This window comes from Xiphophorus couchianus, chromosome 1, assembly GCF_001444195.1.
Source record: "Xiphophorus couchianus chromosome 1, X_couchianus-1.0, whole genome shotgun sequence".
NCBI lineage: Eukaryota > Metazoa > Chordata > Actinopteri > Cyprinodontiformes > Poeciliidae > Xiphophorus > Xiphophorus couchianus.
In genome coordinates this window covers 16,649,815-16,668,680 of record NC_040228.1, presented here as the reverse complement: position 1 = coordinate 16,668,680, position 18,866 = coordinate 16,649,815, and the positions used below count along the sequence as shown (strand labels likewise).

The following is an 18,866-nucleotide window of genomic DNA, read 5'->3' as shown; positions in this document are numbered from 1 at the left end:
CTGTTTAAAGAACACAAAGTCAGTAAACATCAATGGAATGAAAAGAAAGACATACAGAAAATAAAAGATGCACCACACTGTGGCAGACATTAAAAAAAAAAAAAACAACTAAAGCAGAACAAGCTACAGGGATTTATGTTTGGCTTGGAAAAGACGTGGTGATTCCCTGCTGCGTTGGCAGCGTGTTTGGACCGTAAAGATAACAGAAGTGAGCCGAAGCAGAGTGGAAAACTTCCAATCCTGTCTGTGCCAAAGGGGTAAATATTAACATTCTCACAAAGGTTTACAGCAGTTGCACTGTCATGCTGTATAACAGCAGGTATGAGTTACTGCTTCAATGAATAACCTACCACTTTACTAGTGATTCCTTTCCAATATGCTTTTTCATAAGGCATATTGGAAAAGTGTTACCTCACATGTTTCTCTATTGGTTTTCCTAACCTTGTCTGTCCGCTTCTGTTACTTGGCCTTTTGCATGTTCATTCAATGTCTGCAGCTCCATCTGATGTTACTATAGTACATCTGATGTCACAGAAGCTCACAACCACCCTTGGCTCTGCAGCAGAATATCTCCATAGAAACAAAGGAGGGCAGCTGGTAAGATGAAGAGACTGGGAGATTCAGCCCTGCAGGTAAACAGAAGATATAGCTACTTCCAATGTCTGCATTTGTAATAGCTGCCAGATCATTTACTGTGTGTCCGTACAACTTCTGAAAAGGGTGGGAGCTGTGGAACTCTGTCATGCATTTGTTATAATATTTACAATGATCTGTTACTGTATGTGTGTCTCTGACAAGAGGATTGATGTTCCACGTGTAGATTGAAAGTCACCGCGCAAAGATTATTTGAACAGCAGCTGAGTCAGACTAATGTCAGTAACACAGGTCATACTAGAGAAATGTTGTCAGTAAAATCCATAAACTTTTGTTTCAGAACAGAAAAATGACGAAGGGATATTCCAGAATCTATTGGACGAAAGCTTGGAAATGAGATTGTTCATGCCACATTGATAATTGGCAAAGATTTATGGAAAAATCTAGTCTGATCCAAAAAGATGGCATCCATCGCAGTTTAGGCAGAGCAGCTCTTCCTTCTTGGAATCTCTGAAAGATTGAGAGCTCAGGATGCAGACTAGGAAACAGGTTTGTAGTTTAACACACCTCTCTCCTGTTTCTGCACTATACACTCCCCCTGAGAGAAAATTTAATCACAGTAGATATTTTGGACAATAATGTAGCAACTTTAATATAACCTGTACTATTTTTAATTTGTTGGTCCCCACTGAGCTATCATTCAGAGGTCAGCAAACTGATTTTTCTCCCCTTACAAAATAGAAATTATTACTGTTACTTCTATGATATAATGTGAGTGATTTCACTCACATTAACTTTATGTGTTCCCTGTTTTTTTTTCTACAGAAGTTATGCCTGTCCCTGGAATTCTGTTTAGCTGAATGGGGACTTATGCTGAGCAATTGCTGCCAATAATTTCATTTTCTGTTAGTCTTTGACCCTGCCTCTATGTTTAAAACGCCCTCTCTTCTAGACAAAGCATCCAAATGAACTTTGTTGTTACAAACTTGTTTTTCATGACATAGATTTTACCACTGACTCAGGATTTATATGTTTGGATGTGTTTCTCTTGTTGATGCAGTTATCAGATAAACGTTTTACTGTTTCTTTCACATAGAAAGCACTTAAGGATCAGCATCTTGTGGGTGAGGGGCAGTTGGGTTTGTGGTTTTGTGGTGTGTCTACTTAGATTTCTCAAGCCCCCAGTTGACCACAGCTGATGGAATGTATTGACTTTGAATAAGTCTGTATGATTGGACTAAAAAGATTTATGGTTATATTCAATAAATCCAAGCATGCATCTGAATGGGGATCTTTTGTCATTAAAAGTAATTAAAATTAAAAATTGCTCCTAATATTATACTTAAATATATATTGTGCTTCCTTTCCTAGAACCTTTAGAATCTACTGTAAAATTAAGACATAAATGTTCAGTTTTTCACAAATATTATATAAGACAATCATTTAGGGATTGGTTTTTTTTTAGGAGTGTTGTAGTGACTTTGCGTGTGGTGTTTTCCTCTTTAGCAGCCTTTGGCAGTGTTGACCAGAATAGGTTGCCATGGATGTTGATGCTGTTGCTAGTGGTTTCACAAAAATTCAATTACTTCTGGAAGCTCATTGGTTGATCAGCAGCCAGGCAATCCTGACAGATACTCCATACACAAAATGTGAAATACAACACCCTCAGAGATACACTGACGTGACTTCAATTCCAGATTTTCTCTCAATTTCAGTTGTAGTTCTCAGTGGCATAGGTTGTATTTTTATTTTTGTAGCGGTGATGGGAAAACGACGGTCTGCTGCCAGTCATGGCAGTTTTTACTGTCATAGCAAGTAGACAGATGGTGGAGAGGGTGATAGTATAACATTGGGAAAGATGCTGCTGTGCTCCACACTGAATGACTCATCATACTGTCACCGTGACCTTTATCTGTTCACCCTTCTCTACTTATTTTTCTTCTATCCACTCCTTTCCAATTTGATTTTCTGCAAACTCCTGTCCTGCTGACGAAGTCACAATCTTTAATTATCACTTCATACGATCAGTCGGTTATACATAACTGTTCTTCATGATTATGTTTTGGATTTTTTTTTTCACAAACACTCCCTTTGGTCTTCTTATTCCTCCTGGGAGTAGCTTTATTCTTCCCTAGGGATGAATGCTGTCTTTTACACAGTGTACCTAGAAGAGGCATAAACAAAAAACACACACACTCTTCATGCCACAGTTAGCTGACTCTTGATTATGGCTGTCAGAATAAAGTTTAAACATTCTACACCTTAGAATACAATTGCGTGGACATCCTTTAATTGCTACTTGTTGTGTTGGACCTATTAATCTTGATCAGGTAAATCTGGGAATGATTTGATAATTGGTTGTAGGTCAGCAAATTAGATATCGTAAAATGGCACTGTTCTCCTTCTTTGGAGAATTTGAAACTAAATCAGTCTGAGAGTACTCCCATCTGAGAGTGAACATACCTCTGAGGGAAGCAGAGGTTGTGATAATTCCAGCTGAATGCAGTCAGCAGGTGAAGAACGTCCAAGGTCAGTTTCTATTTATAGGTATTCCCTTGAGGAGAACAGGAAGAGAAAATTTAGGTAGCAGGACAAAAAAAAAGGAAGGTTTGAAAACAAAGCCATTAGGAAGTTGGGATCAGCTGTAACGTAAATATAAAGTATTTATGTTACGTTTAAGAAGTTAGCTTGTTCATCAGCTTCTAAAATTGTATGAAGACATGGTAGTCTTTGTGTATTTGAATGTAATAATTTGAAGAAAGCAATAAAATTTATCTTTAAAACATTGTTCTGATCAATTTTCTTTCCATAGGCATAGAAAATATTTTCTCAAAATATCAGCTACAAAATCTATCTATTTTGTACACCTGCTTATTTCTTTTCAGTGTGCTTTGTGAAATTCAAACAAATGTATTGATGTGCACTCTGGTTGACTGTGTAAATTGAAGGTTTTGCAGTTCGTAAGTGAATGATCACGTGCTGCAGAAACAGCAAAGGTCATCCAGGACGAAGCTCCTCCCCTGCAGTCTGCTGTCACAACCTTATTTCTTCATTTTGTCTCTTCCCCACTGCCATCCTCCACTCATTTACCACTGCCTTTCTGACTGCATGAAAAAAGGTGAGGATTTTCCCAGGGACCATCAAAGATGACAGGCCTTTCTACTCCTTTTGGTTAGCAATAGCTTTTAGCTCCAAACTCTGAGCTGGATGCCATTGTTGTCCAGTGTCCAGTGTGTTATTGTTGAATCAGAAAATGCTGGCCCGAACTGACGCAAGCGAGGTCTACAGTTCTTTAGATGTTGTTCAGGGTTCTTTTGTGTCCTCCCAGATGAGTCATCAGTGTGGCTCTTGGTGTTATTATGGTAGGCTGACCACTCCTAAGAAGCATCACCACTGTTAATGTTTTCTCCATTTGTAGATAATAGCCCTGACTTTGGTTGCATGGAGTCCCAAAGCCATAGAAATGGCTTTGTAACCCCTTCCAGACTGGTTGATACAAATGGTTGGCTTTCTTAACTGTGCTTGAACTTCATTAATTCATTTAATTAATTATTTGTTGCTTTTATTTAGCATTTTTAGCCTATTACTTGTTGTCAGACAGATTGCATTTAAGATATTAATTGATTCTAGGGGTCTGGAATAATAAGGACTGGGACTGACCTATGAAACGGAACCACAGTGTGTCGAAATAATTAAAATAAAATACATCTGTAATGGAACAAATTCTTGTTCTTGGTAGATAGCAGTGCAGAAACTGGTCACCAGCTCTGAGCAGAGAAACCTGCAGTTGTTTGATTTGTCAAATGTCTTAATGTTTATTATTTCTGCACATTTATCACAAAGAGATTGGAAATAAAAGTGGAATCTGGGTGGTATAGATCAGGAGAAGGTACTGTCTAAGCCTGAAGACCTCTGGGTTTCCCGCCTGCCCTACTTTTACAACTATAGGTAAGAAAAACAAGTGAAAACAGAAGCAAAACTTCACATGCTAATTCCTGTGATTAATAATTTAAAGAGCAGGTAATTGCCTTTGTGAGAACATTAATAACATGGCAGCATTTTTTTATTTAGTTTTGTGTGTTTTGAATGAAGATGAGAAGATAAAAAAGTTAATTGTATAAATGATAATAAAGCCCTTTGCGTTAAACATCTACCTTAAGTGGCTCACATATTACTATCCAGCTGGTGTCTAAAAGTTTTAAGCAAAGGCTTGCAAAAGTATTCATACCCCATTTGTCACATTGTAACCACAAAACTGCATGTAACTTGTTCCAGCACTGTTCAGTCCATGACCTCAAAACAGAAAGAGAGTGGCACAACTTCAGACTTACCAAAATATTGCAGCCAGATATGCTCAATTCAATCATATTGGACTTAAGTCCTTATGTAGAAAAGATTGGGCAGAGTTTTTTTTTTTTTCATTAGCTTTATTTTTCTTATTTTTCCCTCTTCATTAATGAACCTGCCCCATCTGAAAAAAAAAAAAAAACAGAATGCACAATTAAGTAACAGCAACCAGTTCTAATGTATGCAACAACAATAAAAAAAGTGCAATCTGCAGAAGTCATTGGCATTTAATAAGTTCTCCATCTGCCCCATTTTTGATTTGTGGGTTAAAACATTCATGAAATAATTTGCAGCAGCAGTAATTGTGGAAAATACAATATAAATCTGAGGGACTGAATAAAGATACACGCCACACTTTTCAAATAATTACATTTAAAAAAAAAAAAAAAGTAACAACTATCCATTTAAAAGCAGTTCACAAGGTATGGATACCTACGAAAAGAAATATAACACAAGCTCTTGTTGTTTTTTCTGTGATAACACCAAAAATAAAAGGTTGAATTCCTTCAAATCAGGTTATTATGTTGCATCTGTTAAAGCGATCGATTTGCAACATTTGGGAAACACTTGTGTTTTATTCACTCTGTAGAAGCGCGTGTTTCCCCCACACTGTGATGGTCGACGCTTCCTCTTTAATGTGAACCACTAAGGACGGGAGAGTCGGGGAAGACGGAGCGCAGAGGGATAGGGCGAGGCGCACAAGAAGCTTTTAGTATGCGCTGCAATGCCCAACTGCAGCCCACTCATCTCAACTATGGTGAATTACGGTGAAATATGAGAAACTAGAAGACGAGCCGGCGGTTCAAAAACAGATAGTCGTGATGACAAAAACATAGCCGCTGTCGCTGTTAGTCAAACCAATGCTGAGACGGACAGATGCCAAGGAGCAGAAGAACGACCTGAAGGCAACTCAAAAGAAGAAACAAACTGGATAAAAATCCATGCGTCTGCGCAACAAGAGAATCCCGGTGAATTCCTGCATGCCATTAGCCTCTGAAGCAATCCTATAGTACGAAGATAATGCTATGCTGCTTTGTTTAGTGCATGAAGACTGTTGTGGCTGTCCTTCCAAACAGGATGGCTGCAAATGGCTTGAGCATGTCTGGCACCTGTCGTTCCAAACTAACCCGACTTTACCGAACAAGATGCCGTTAAATGTATGATAATCCCAGTGCATGAACCTGGCTGGCTGCTTTATTTTAAAAGTCATGGAGAAACCTTAAGTCCATATTAGCGATTAAATACGTAATCGGAGGATTGCGTGTCCATGGAATGGGTTGTGAACATAAGCATCCGCTTGTTATGCGCATCACTTGTTATTTTTCATGGATATTTCCCATTAGAAAAAAAAAAAAAGATGGTGAAATGTACATGGGGTTGGCTTTTAAAAACCACAATTCAAGACTAAAAGAGATGCAAAGCCCCTCGGGGCGAAACATGTCTGAGAATCAAACAGGTGATTGCGCCTTACATATTTGCTGAAGCATTGGGTGTCTGAATAAAAATGCTGCCAGCAGCGTTTCCCGCTCAGCCTCCCTTCCTCACTGCCTCTGCTGATAAGAGGTTGCAGAGGATCACCTTGGCTGTTGCCGCCTGTCGCGTCCGCATGTTATTCTGAAGAAAACAGAGGTCCGCTTTTGCTGATGACAGCATTTTCAAATGATCTTAAGATAAATCGCCTTTCCCAGCGTAACCTAGCCAAGCAGCTTCAGTCTGTAGTACTTTTTGCCCAGCATGTTTCTGTTAGGACGCAGAGGGGAGGGGGGTTGATCCAGCATCCTCACACCTTCTCCCCCCTCCTGTAGTCCCGCTGCCGCCTTGAAGCAGAGGCGGAGTCATCTGGGGACTGATAACCCTTCAAAAACGAGCTCATCTGTCAGAGGGGATTTACTTTGGACCAAACTCATCACCTGAGCCATTGTCATCAAGGTATATTTTTGTTAACAGACAAATAGGCACAAGTTTCAGATTGTATTCAGGCATACTGATTTAAACTTCATAACATCTTAAAGCTAAATTATCTTAAAGATCATGTGAACTACCTCCCAAATGTAGTTGAAATATAAAGCAATAGAAACTTGAATTTCTTTGTTTTTAGAAAAATGCCAGTCATGACATATATAATCTGAGCATCCACCTTTGAGAACGTGAGAAGCACTCAACTTTTAATCAGATCTGCTTGTTGTAATTTCACCCTGTAAAATTGGATACAGCATTATGGTGAGAATATTGATCCTGCAGGGTGCTTATGTGAGAGAGAACTCCTAACCTAATATTTAAACTCAGTAGAGTCAAGGAGACTCCTGTTGTTCAACCCCAGTCACTAATTCTGCTTTGCTTGGCAGTATCTACTCCTTTTGTAGAAATCTATACAACACACTTGAAGGTAGTTTGTCTTTGTAGTGATTTAGAATCTAAAAAATAAATTCAGTTTGAATTTAGCATTTGTTTCACTTAATAGTAAATACACTTGTTATTAATGTAACAAGTGGTTACATTAATATTGCAGCTTTTCTCCCCTTTCTGTCCTTTTAGCTTTTTGCAGGCAGAGGTGCCTGTGCCCCATCCCACAAGTGCAAAGAACTTTCTCATCCAGCCCACTGTGGCCCCATCCTGTCTGAAAGCTGCAGGCCCCATCTTCCTCCACCATGACGGTTGCCACCAGCGACCCTGCAGATGAAGCAGCGACGCATTCAGGTCAGCCTCATGACCAGTATGACCCAGAGCCAGACCATGAGTGTTGCGAGAGAGTTGTCATCAACATTTCAGGCTTGCGCTTTGAGACTCAGCTGAAGACCCTGTCTCAGTTTCCAGATACGCTGCTGGGTGATCCCAAGAAAAGGATGAGATATTTTGATCCCCTCCGGAATGAGTACTTCTTTGACCGTAATCGACCAAGTTTTGATGCTATCCTGTATTACTACCAATCTGGTGGGAGGCTTCGCCGGCCTGTCAATGTGACTCTGGACATATTTTCTGAGGAAATCCGATTTTATGAGTTGGGTGAGGAGGCTATGGAAATTTTCAGAGAAGATGAAGGTTTTATAAAGGAAGAGGAGAGACCACTGCCAGAAAATGAGTTTCAGAGACAAGTGTGGCTTCTGTTTGAATACCCAGAGAGCTCGGGTCCAGCTCGAATCATTGCCATCATTTCCGTCATGGTGATTCTTATATCGATTGTAAGCTTCTGCCTGGAAACACTGCCACTTTTCCGAAATGAAGATGAGGAGATGTACAATTACCAACTGCATTCCATGTCCAACTCCACCTCTACGTATGACCCCTCAACATATTTTACAGATCCTTTCTTCATTGTGGAGACCCTCTGCATCATCTGGTTTTCTTTTGAGTTCCTCGTTCGATTTTTTGCCTGTCCAAGCAAAGCTGGATTTTTTGGTAACATTATGAACATCATAGATATTGTGGCAATCATTCCATACTTCATCACCCTGGGCACAGAGCTTGCGGAAAGGCCAGAGGATAGCCAGGCTGGCCAGCAGGCCATGTCCTTGGCCATACTCCGTGTCATTCGTCTAGTAAGGGTGTTTCGCATCTTCAAACTCTCACGTCACTCTAAGGGTCTCCAGATCTTAGGACAGACACTGAAGGCCAGTATGCGTGAGCTGGGCCTCCTAATCTTTTTCCTGTTTATTGGTGTAATTCTCTTCTCTAGCGCTGTCTACTTTGCAGAAGCAGATGAGCCACATTCACAGTTTAGCAGCATCCCTGAAGCATTTTGGTGGGCAGTGGTTTCCATGACCACTGTAGGCTACGGAGACATGGTACCGACCACTATTGGAGGAAAAATTGTGGGCTCTCTCTGTGCAATTGCTGGTGTGCTGACTATTGCCTTGCCCGTGCCTGTCATTGTATCAAATTTTAACTATTTCTACCACAGAGAGACAGAGGGTGAAGAACAAGCACAGTATCTGAATATCCCAAGTGTGCCTAAAGGCAGTTCTGCTGATGATCTGAAGAAGAGTGGTCGAAGTGGGAGTGGATCCACCCTCAGTAAGTCTGACTATGTTGAGATCCAGGAGCCTGTTAACCACAATACTGAGAACTTCCGACCAGAGGGCAAAAAAACAGGAAACTGCACTCTGGTCAATACTAATTTCGTAAATATCACTAAAATGCGTACAGATGTATAATGTGACTTGCAATGGAAGGTCAAACATTGTTAGTATTGCAGGAAGGTGAATTCATGTCTCCCTCTGCTCATGAATTATAGTACCAAGGATAAGAAAGCAGAACAAGATGAGAGCAAGATGAACTCACACAAAGGGTAGATGGAGAAGACCTCAAGTTCTCCTATCACGCAGAATAAACAGTGCACTTTGCAGAACTGCCAGTCATCTTGTTTAGGACATTTTCATGTCTGCATGGAGTTAGTCTTATACAGTAGAAATAGTTTGTAACAGTGGTTGTCCTGCTTGCATCAGTAGCCAACTAGTAGCCTAATAAATAATAATTCATTATTGCAACATAAAGGGACCAGTAGTATGTATTATATTACTTAAACTGCTCCAGACAAAAATGGACAGTCAAGATCATTTTAGTGTTCGCATTTTTTATGAATTTGTAACCTAGCTTGTAATGACAAAAGGTCTGGTGTGAGAATTCATGGGCAATTTTAACCTGCTACTCAAACTACCGAGGCCCCGTTTAAAAGAAAAACAGAATCACACTATTCTGTTGGGGGAAATACTCATCGGAGCAACAGAGAGAGTCTGAGACAGTCATAATGGTGTTTCAGTACAAGCAGAGACTTGCATTTAGCATTCATCCCTTTGCTCTGTTTCTTTTAGTATAAACTAGAGGTCAATGTGGGGACAAGCAATTATCTCTACTAATAACCCAAACTATTGGGCTAATCAGTTCAGACAACTAGAAGAGTTGTCTGAACTGAATGATGAGAATGTTTACTTTGTATATTTTTGATATTTTTGTAGTATATTTTTATTGTGTTAAATACATGTCTCATTTATGTTTTCAATGCTCAAGGATATAGGGAATATTTTCACTGTATTGCTCAGAGTCAGTGCCTGTTTCTCTTTGACTGTAAGGGAGAGCGGGGCACAACCTAACACTTTTTTTGCAACCATGTACAACCATTGGACATAGATTTCCTTATTCTAATTTTTAATCTTAATTTCAACCATTTTAATTGGTATGCTGCAAATGAAACTCAATGTCTGTTCTAGTAACCTACAGGGTTTCTAAATCATCACTGAAAGTAGCAGCAGAGACATTTTACATCCTGCCCCACAGGTGCTGTAAATTGTTTAGCAAATCTCTATGAATTTAAGTGGTAGCTGTCTGAAAATGTGCACTGTATTTTCTTTTGACAAAATCTCAAAATGTCTGGATGTACACACTACTTAACTCTAAGAAACTCTGTAAAATGTCTGTGCTTGAAATAACCTCCGTGTTAGGACATGCCCCACACTCCACAACCTATAAATGTCTGTGAAGTTAGATTTTAACACCACTGCCCAACATAAATCTTTGCTGTTCTGGACTTCAAATCATTCCATGTTATGAAGAGATTAAGGAGAAGCTTTATTATGCCATGTACTTTATCTTGAAGCTGATGTCAGGTGCATTTTATATATATTGCAGAAAACCGACCTTATGTATGATTTTGATTATTTATGCTTTATGCTGCATTGTCCATTGTTTTTAGAACCACATTCAACCAAAGAAGGAGCTCAACTAAAGTTACTCTGAGTGTTATAAGGTCTGTCATTTACCTGGAGTGTTACATATTTTTTGTGGTTGTTATTCAGGTATGAAATAATTGTTAGCATTTTAAAATCTATGTAGAAACGTGCTGACAACATTAAGCGGTACTGTAGCTGCAGTAGAAACATTAATACTAATTTATTGACTTAATGTAATGCTTTACTTCTTCATGCCTGCTTTCCCCTGTCATTTTCTCCCAACCAATAAATCCAAATTAGTAAACTACGTCCTTCTGGAGTAAATCAAATTAAGGCACCTATTTTCCTGTACTGTAGATGCAGGCTGCCATGTTCCCTCTTGTATCTTAGGCTGAAAAAACATGCACTTATTACCCATAACATAATCACTGACAGAAGAAGTAGATAACACTGGACTCTGTTATTGTGTATCTTGTTTGTGGGAAGGAAATACTAGGTAGCAAGAGTGCATTTTCCCCTCAAAGATAATGTGTTAGAAGAAAATGGGTTGTCATGGTTGGAAGCAAATTTGACGAGAGCTAACTTGTGATCATCTTCAAAACTGCTTCTTTTGAGGGGCATGCCAGCCTGTGGTGGTTAGTATCTAACAATGAGGATTTAAGGAAGGGGCAATGGTTTGACTAATCCATGTGTTTAGCGATAAGTGTGCCGTGTGGCCTAATGCAACAGATGAGCAACTGTAGCTCAAATTGAAGAATAAGTTAATACTGGTGCATGTACATTGTTCACATGGAAAATAAGTGGAATCAAGATTCACTGTGAGAACTAGCAAGCCGGCGGAGTCAATGTGATGCTCGCTCAATGTTATGCTGGGAACCCTCGTGCTGTTTGCATATAGTGGGAAACACAAACAGAGTGTCCAGCAAACTAAAGAAAGAACATCAGGAGCATGGAGGATAGCTTGCTGTCCTGTATGATATGCATAGTGGCCTGCCTCTTATGCTTAAGAAATAAATCTGCACCCAGACTGAATAAATTTTGTGTTGCTCCATTGTTTGTTCTCTTATGAAAAAGGTGCTGGGATTAGATTTACATTTTTGGTGCTTGTCAATCAATGAGTTTGTTTCTTAAATCTTTATGGGTTTTTTTTTTCTCCTTCCTGGTCAACAAACATTTTGGCAATACCTTCTTAAATACATAGCTGCTTCAGCTGCATGATGGTCTGGTCTTCTTTCACAAGTACAGAGTGAAAGTTTACCAGAAAGAATCAAAGCGCCCTGGTCTATACATTTGTGTAAGCACCTTAGAAGGAGATACAGCTAACACTGCTAATACACAACACACCTTTAGGGATCTGGTGGAAAAGTCAGGGCTGTTTCAACAGCAAAACAGAAAACACTTTATGTTATACCTGATTGTTGTGTGTATCTCAGTTGTTTAGTATCCTGTTAGCTCAGCTGTTGTATCAATCTATTATGCATAAATGCAGTAATGTAGAACAGGCAGGGTTGCCATTTACTGTTCCTCCTTAACTTGTATCATTCTGCTTTTGTAGAACTACTCGCCCTGTAAAGTTGTAGCATGCCCTAGAATGAATAACATTTAAGTATTAAACTGACTTAACTGTGCTCCAAAACTCACTTAGGTCACAATCCATTTTAAGAGAGTGCTGTATGTCTATGAGTCCTTATGATTCGACAGATAATTTATGACAGGAAACAGGGAAAGTATGATTATGGTCCTGGAAATCTACAGTTTGACATTAGTTACTCATTCTTTCTCCCAACAGTCCAGCGTCTTGAATATTGTCCAAATAAAAGCACAACAGCTACTACCTGCTGTACCCAGTGGATGCAACGAGATTCATAGTTAGAGTTTTTGCTCAGCTGAGTGTATTATAATGCTCCAAGGAAACGTCTGAGTGCTCCTCTCACTGACATATCGTTCCATCAAGCCAGATGTGTGGCGTACATTCGTATCTGTGCATGTGTGTGTTCGGGAGAGACGAGAGGAATGGAAAGCTTGTACACACACACAAGCTGAGTGTTGAGCTTTTAGAGACAACATTGTAGCTAGTCCTGTTAACTGCTAGCTCAAATGACAGGGGCGGTCATTGTCTTCTAATGTATCCCTGTGTACTGTTTACAGTCTGTATACATAACATATGCATAAAGTACATCTAATATGGGACGCTGACAGAATTCCCTGTTACACAGAAGATGTGCTTCACAAAGGATGTGTTGGCTTATGGGATAAGCTGTAGTGTCTGCCAAGGTCTATATTGCAGGAAGCATGAAAAAATGTCTTAGGATGCAGTACATCTGATAAAGAATGTAAAATAAACACTGCCTACACCCAAGTTCCTATTTTTTCTCTTTTAGTTTTTTTTTGTTTTTTTTTACAGTGGTTTGTGCTTCTCTAAACTCTCTGTTATTGAACATCTATGTCACTTTAAGTTTGGCCTTGAGCCCTGTTCTTTCAGTTCTTGTTACCAAACACACAACTGAAGTGACACACTGCCGAGACAAAATTGTTCTCCTGGAGAATCCAACAGGAGTCTAAGAACAGAATGTGAACTGCCGAAAACTCCTCCAACTCGTGGATATTTACACACAAAAACCCACACCGACCATTTGAACTTATAGCTTGTGTACTAATGTGTACATACACTGCCTGTGGAAAATTATTTTAATGGACATGCCTGAGGATGGAAAACCTACATGTGGCTTTGTGTAGCCTAAAGGCCACCAAGGACTAAAACCCACAGATGATTGCACTTGTGTAGCCATGCTAATTTATCTAATGTTTCTAGCTGCTCTATATGATGTCTTTTGTCTAACAATGCTTAAAGCTACTGCTACAGTATGTATAGACTCCCATGTGTTTCAAAACTGAAATTTATGCTGCTAATCTAATCACAATTTATATATATATCTACTGTATGTATATATATATATATATATATATATATATATATATATATATATATATATATATGAACATATAGTAAATATATAATACAATTTAAGTGAAAAATGAAATGTGTACTACCACAAAATATTGCTTTTTGTTGAATGTCATTAAATCAAATGCAGTGAATGAGGTTTGTTGAAGATACACACATGGGCCTTGCTTAAATACTTTGTGTCTTACTCTGTCTACTTTCTATACCTTGAGCCAATTGTGTGACACTCATAAAGACTAACTAATCCTATGGTTCTTCTCAATTTTCTGTGTAGCTGCTGTCTTTCACCACTGTGTTGAAAAGCCCTTGAAACAAACTGTATGTTGTTGCCTACAGAAGAATTATGTGTCGGACTGCTACCCATGGACTTCTGATGGACATAAATACGGTAGTCAGGAAAATCTTCCAGTGTCATTATTTTAAAAATATTGTAAAACTGGAACATGTAATGATCTAAATGATTATGTCAGTAAAAGAAAAAAAGAAAAAAAAAACTTCTATATAAACACAAGTTACTGTTGTGTTTCTTTTTATGAGTCCAATAATGTTACATTTTTAACTAGAAAATTTCATAAATCATAAACTTCTATATGTTATATTTTACACACATTTACCTGCACTCCTTAAATTACTTGGCTTTGTTTTTGTGCTTATTCTACTCCTTTTTTTTATTCAAAGGTAATAAATTAATATAAAAGCAATATAACTTTTGAGGGGAAAAAAATCTATTGTCATTTACATTTTACTTACAGAAAATTGTTAATAGGCTTCTTATTAATCAATTGAAAAATATTTTTGGCAATAAGAATTCGGTTTCATAGCTGCTGACCAGAGTTTTGGATGTTTCCTCTGTCTTAATTTTGATAATAAGCCTCACATCTTTAGTTACCTCCACATATTCTCTAGCACATTCAAGTCAGGTCTGAATATTTAGGGGCTTACTTTGAATTAATCTTAACTTGGTAGAACTAGAAATTCAGAAAAGTGTTTCATGTAGAGCATCAAATGTTGTTTTTATTGGCTGTGCTGAAGTGCTTTCCAAAGGTCCACAGTTAGCACAGACAGGACACACTAGACATGGGAAATTTATGGTGGCCACGATGTGACATTCAGGTAGTTTTGAGACTTGGAATCAATCACCCATATTGATTTTTAAGCTAATTCCAGAAGCTTATTAGCCCACTTTATCTATTCCCAAACTAATATTAATATGCATGTGGGATTGTTGTTGTGTTTGAACAGCCATCAGATCGTTGATATGTGTCTTCCTGCAAGTTGCTAAGGGACATATGTCCATAAACTGCTGAAGGTGTGTTTATGTATTTGAGTCTTTGATTTGGTCTGGTTGAAAGGAAAATCCACAACAAGTTCAAACTTGGGCACCAAAACTTTCATCTTGTTCTTATAATTTGTTAAAGTTGTTTATTGTTGTTTACTGATGCTTTTGGAATAATTGTTCAAAAGCATCCTTGAAAGCTATTTAAAGTTAATATGACATTCCTGTTCATGAAAATGTATGAATATTTCCTTATATCAGCTGTTTTTGAGACATAATCTTTGCTTGTCCTGCTCTTGCCTTTGTGTTTTTTTTTACTTGAGTTTTTCCACTTTTTGCTTTCTCTGGCACTTCATGTCTAACAAATTTTTCTCCCTTGTTCATTACCCTCTAGCTCCAGCAGCTCTAAGCACTGAGGTAATGCTCAGCGGTTGAGCTGATTCTCCTCTCAGACATATAGGTGGAGTGCAGAACTCCCCCTGGACGTCTCAGTTGACTGGGTTCCGGTATGTTAGCAGAGGAAGGCAGTCTAGTATCTTTCATGATAACTAATGGGTATTTTTCCACTGCTTTATTATCCTAATTATGTACATAAAAAAATGTCTTACATACGTTATGAAAAACAGTAATATAATGAGATTTTTTTCCTCATAAGGGTCTCATTCAGTTATCTTTTAACCAAAATACAACATATATCTAACATTTGTGGCTTTTTGCATTGTGTGTTATGTTGGCCTTTATTTTTTGTGATTCCTATAAAATTTTTACATTAGCTATTTGATAATAATAAAACAAATGCATTTCACCCTGTCAACCAAGCATACAATTGCCCATTGGTTGTAATAAAGATATATTGAACCATATATTTCCAATACATTTTCCTATCCTGTTTCTTCCATTCAATCATCTTGACCAGCACAAGTGCACTTGTGTCTGTATGTAATTTGAGCCCATATGCAATAAGCTAAATGAATGCCGGGCAGCACTTCCCCAATACAGTGAGAACTGATTTACCACCTTATGCATAACGCATTTAATGGCCTGTAAATCTGAACTTTCCTTTATGCCACATTATTCTCAGAGGGAGAATGTTGTTCAGTTACGGTGCTCGCATTTGTGTTCCTATTTGTCTTGGAATAAGATGACACTTTTTTCTTATCTCTAATTAATCCCCTCTTTTGACTGAAGCATGGTTCCTTTTTGTTCCTCACTGCAGTTATTTGCTGAGTAAATGGAGGATATAAGTCTTGACGGACTTTTTTTAAAGGAGTTAGTAGATTGTTACAACAAGGTTAAAATGACTACAGTCACGAGCAGTGTAATTTGAGAAATGAAAAGATACATTCAGGAGGGTGTAAATACTCTCAGACCTAAACAATCATGGCACTCACCAGAAGAATCACTTCCTGAACATGATGTAAGACCCTTTATGATATTAATGTTGCTGAGATTTGCATCTACCACTGTAGATGTGAATAAATTAATTATTCTTTAATTTCAGTAGCATTAAAAGAATAAGGTTATCCTGGCTTATTTACCAAGTGACAAACTTTTTCCCTCTGTTAGTATTTTCTCCATTGATGTATTAGTTTTACCAGCAACAAAAGCACATACATACAAGCCAGATAAAACAGTGGCTTGGAGAAAACATTAACATGTTTCAAGCTAAAAAAAAAAACCCTCCCATTAATATAAAACATAAACATATCTTGTTTAGGACAGTCACTTCTTGAGAACCTCCTGTATTTTACAAATAACTTGAACAAATACAATAAAACAACTCTGTCATGTAGAAAACATAAAAGTGAGCACACATCTATGGGTTATATTCAAATTTTTGACAAAAAGCAAAAATATGAGCAACAGATTAATCAGCTATGGAGTTTGCTGAAAATTCTTCATCTTCATTTCTGCCACCTGCCGGACAATTCAAATCTTTTGTGTTTTATAGTCACCTGTTACTTTACAAATAAGTGGCTATAAGTACTTTTATAAAATCAACACTAACTTGTATACACATGAAATCATTAAATACATTTGTACAGAATCTATTAACAGAAACAACAGAGTACATACTGTATGTCATGCTGCAAAAGAGCCATTCACAGGCTTTTATGGAGAAATATGTTAATAAATGCCCAGTTTGCAGCACTTCTATAAGCCCTTTGTAATTTTTATAAGGGCCTGGGAATCAAGGGCTGCTGAGTGCGTACGTGTCACTGAGGGCTTTGCAAAGTACAGTCGTAGTAGCCACAGTAAAAACAAAGGCTATGATATCCACTTCATCTTCTTCTCTCTGAACTTCCCACTAACTCATCGCTCCCAGACATAATGTGACGGCCTTAAAATATCCCACTCACATAAATAATTCATAAGCTCTAAAACCATGCTCTACAATCGCCCTTCTGGTTTTTGGTTTCTCTCGCCCTCCCTCTCTAATGTTGTCTGTTTTTAGATCATTAGATTCACAAGCTTGAAATTGCTTTATTGCTAGAATTATGTGATATCCTGGGTGTGTGTTTCACTTCCAGGTTAATACGAAAAGAAAGATGGCTCACAGTCCGCTCGGAAAAACGTTCACAAATAAGCTCTTACAAATTTTTATTTTTATCCTTAATGTCTCATATTGCATTACTCTTGGATCTAGAGGGATGTGACTGAGTGAGTGGTTAGAAAACATTATTACTTACTGGCTATTTGGCTCATGTGTTTTCCTGTAAACTAATACTTACTAAAGAGGAAGAGGCATGAATGTTCTTGTTTGATATGCTTTATTTTTTTTGCAAATTATATAACCCACGAGCTATTGTGGCTGACAAAAAAAAAAAAACATAAGAAAACCTATGAAGAAAAAGCTTCCTTTTTCTAAGTTATCTCTTCTCCTTACTGCCACTCTACCTTGTTCTAAGTGTGTCACTCAGTTAAGAGAATGTGGAAATAACAGAGTGTTATAGTAGAACAGCTCTCAAGACAGAAAAATCAGTGGGAGAAAATGAGTGGGAGAAGAAAAGAAGGCCTGCTGGGATATGTAACCAGAGCTTCCAGGAAAAAAAAAGATATCCTCAAGAATATCTGGATGAAATCAGTATTGTGGGGCTATTTGTGAGAAATTCCTCTTCTTTGAGATGTGAATGTTAAGTGTTGGTATTATCTTACAAATAGATTTACATATGAAATGGGCATTAGAAGTAAGTATTTATAATAGTGAAAAACAAATAAAGATGAGCTAAGGTTTATGTACAATCAGAAAAAATAAAAATGAAATCAGTTTTCCTTATTTAAGTTATGGAACATATTGAAAAATCACAAGGGTTAAATGCATTTTGTCCCCATGATATTATCTAGGCCTGAGTAAAATCTCCCAATCCAAATTTGAACATCAGGGATGTTTGGCATTACATAGGAGTGTCTTCAAAATCAGGATGCTGCAGGTTTTTTCCATTAATGTATCTGATAGTTAGCTAAAATGTATACATTATGTGGCACATTAAAGGGTTTAAAAAGCTTGATGTTTTGCTAGTGTGACAAACAGCAGTGTCACTATCTGCCTGTAGATGGAAACCTATTCTTACTTTTACTTTTTAGTATTCCCTGTCTGACTACTCTGGCAGCTATATCAACAGTTGCTTTTCCTCTCCAAGTGTAGAGGCTTGCAGGTCCAAAGGCCAATTTCTGTAATACATGTCAAATCAAAGATGTTTAATGGTTAAGTCATTATAGTTGGTTCTGTAATTAATAGTTTCTTTTTAACCATCTTTATATATATTTAAAAAAGGCCAGCAGAGCAGAATCTGAGATGATGTGCTAGTGCAGTGGTTCTCAAACTTTTTTCAGTGATGTACCCCCTTAAAAATATATTTTTAGTCAAGTACCCCCTGACACGGGCAAAACATTTTTGGAATTAAAAAGAGGTACAGTGCTGTAAAATCACTGTCTGATTTATTAAAGCCAAACAACTTATATCAGTGAACTTGACAAATACATCCATATTGCAAACATTGCATGGTTAAACAAAAAAGAA

The 18,866-nt window shown here is 37.8% G+C and overlaps 1 protein-coding gene across 3 annotated transcripts; it reads left to right on the top strand.

The window, feature by feature from the left end:
- Nucleotides 1-3,529: 3,529 nt before the first annotated feature.
- Nucleotides 3,530-15,547, top strand: kcna2b (potassium voltage-gated channel, shaker-related subfamily, member 2b). Of its 3 annotated transcripts, XM_028028821.1 has the most exons (3): nucleotides 3,530-5,909; nucleotides 6,747-6,870; nucleotides 7,477-15,547. In XM_028028821.1, exon 3 carries the CDS (start codon nucleotides 7,590-7,592, stop codon nucleotides 9,090-9,092), a length of 1,503 nt encoding a protein of 500 aa, XP_027884622.1. In that variant the 5' UTR covers nucleotides 3,530-5,909; nucleotides 6,747-6,870; nucleotides 7,477-7,589; the 3' UTR covers nucleotides 9,093-15,547. The 3 variants fall into 3 exon arrangements, with proteins under 3 accessions (XP_027884622.1, XP_027884542.1, XP_027884705.1); XM_028028741.1 differs by having other exon boundaries at nucleotides 3,530-6,870; XM_028028904.1 differs by having other exon boundaries at nucleotides 3,530-6,870; nucleotides 7,451-15,547.
- Nucleotides 15,548-18,866: the final 3,319 nt, after the last annotated feature.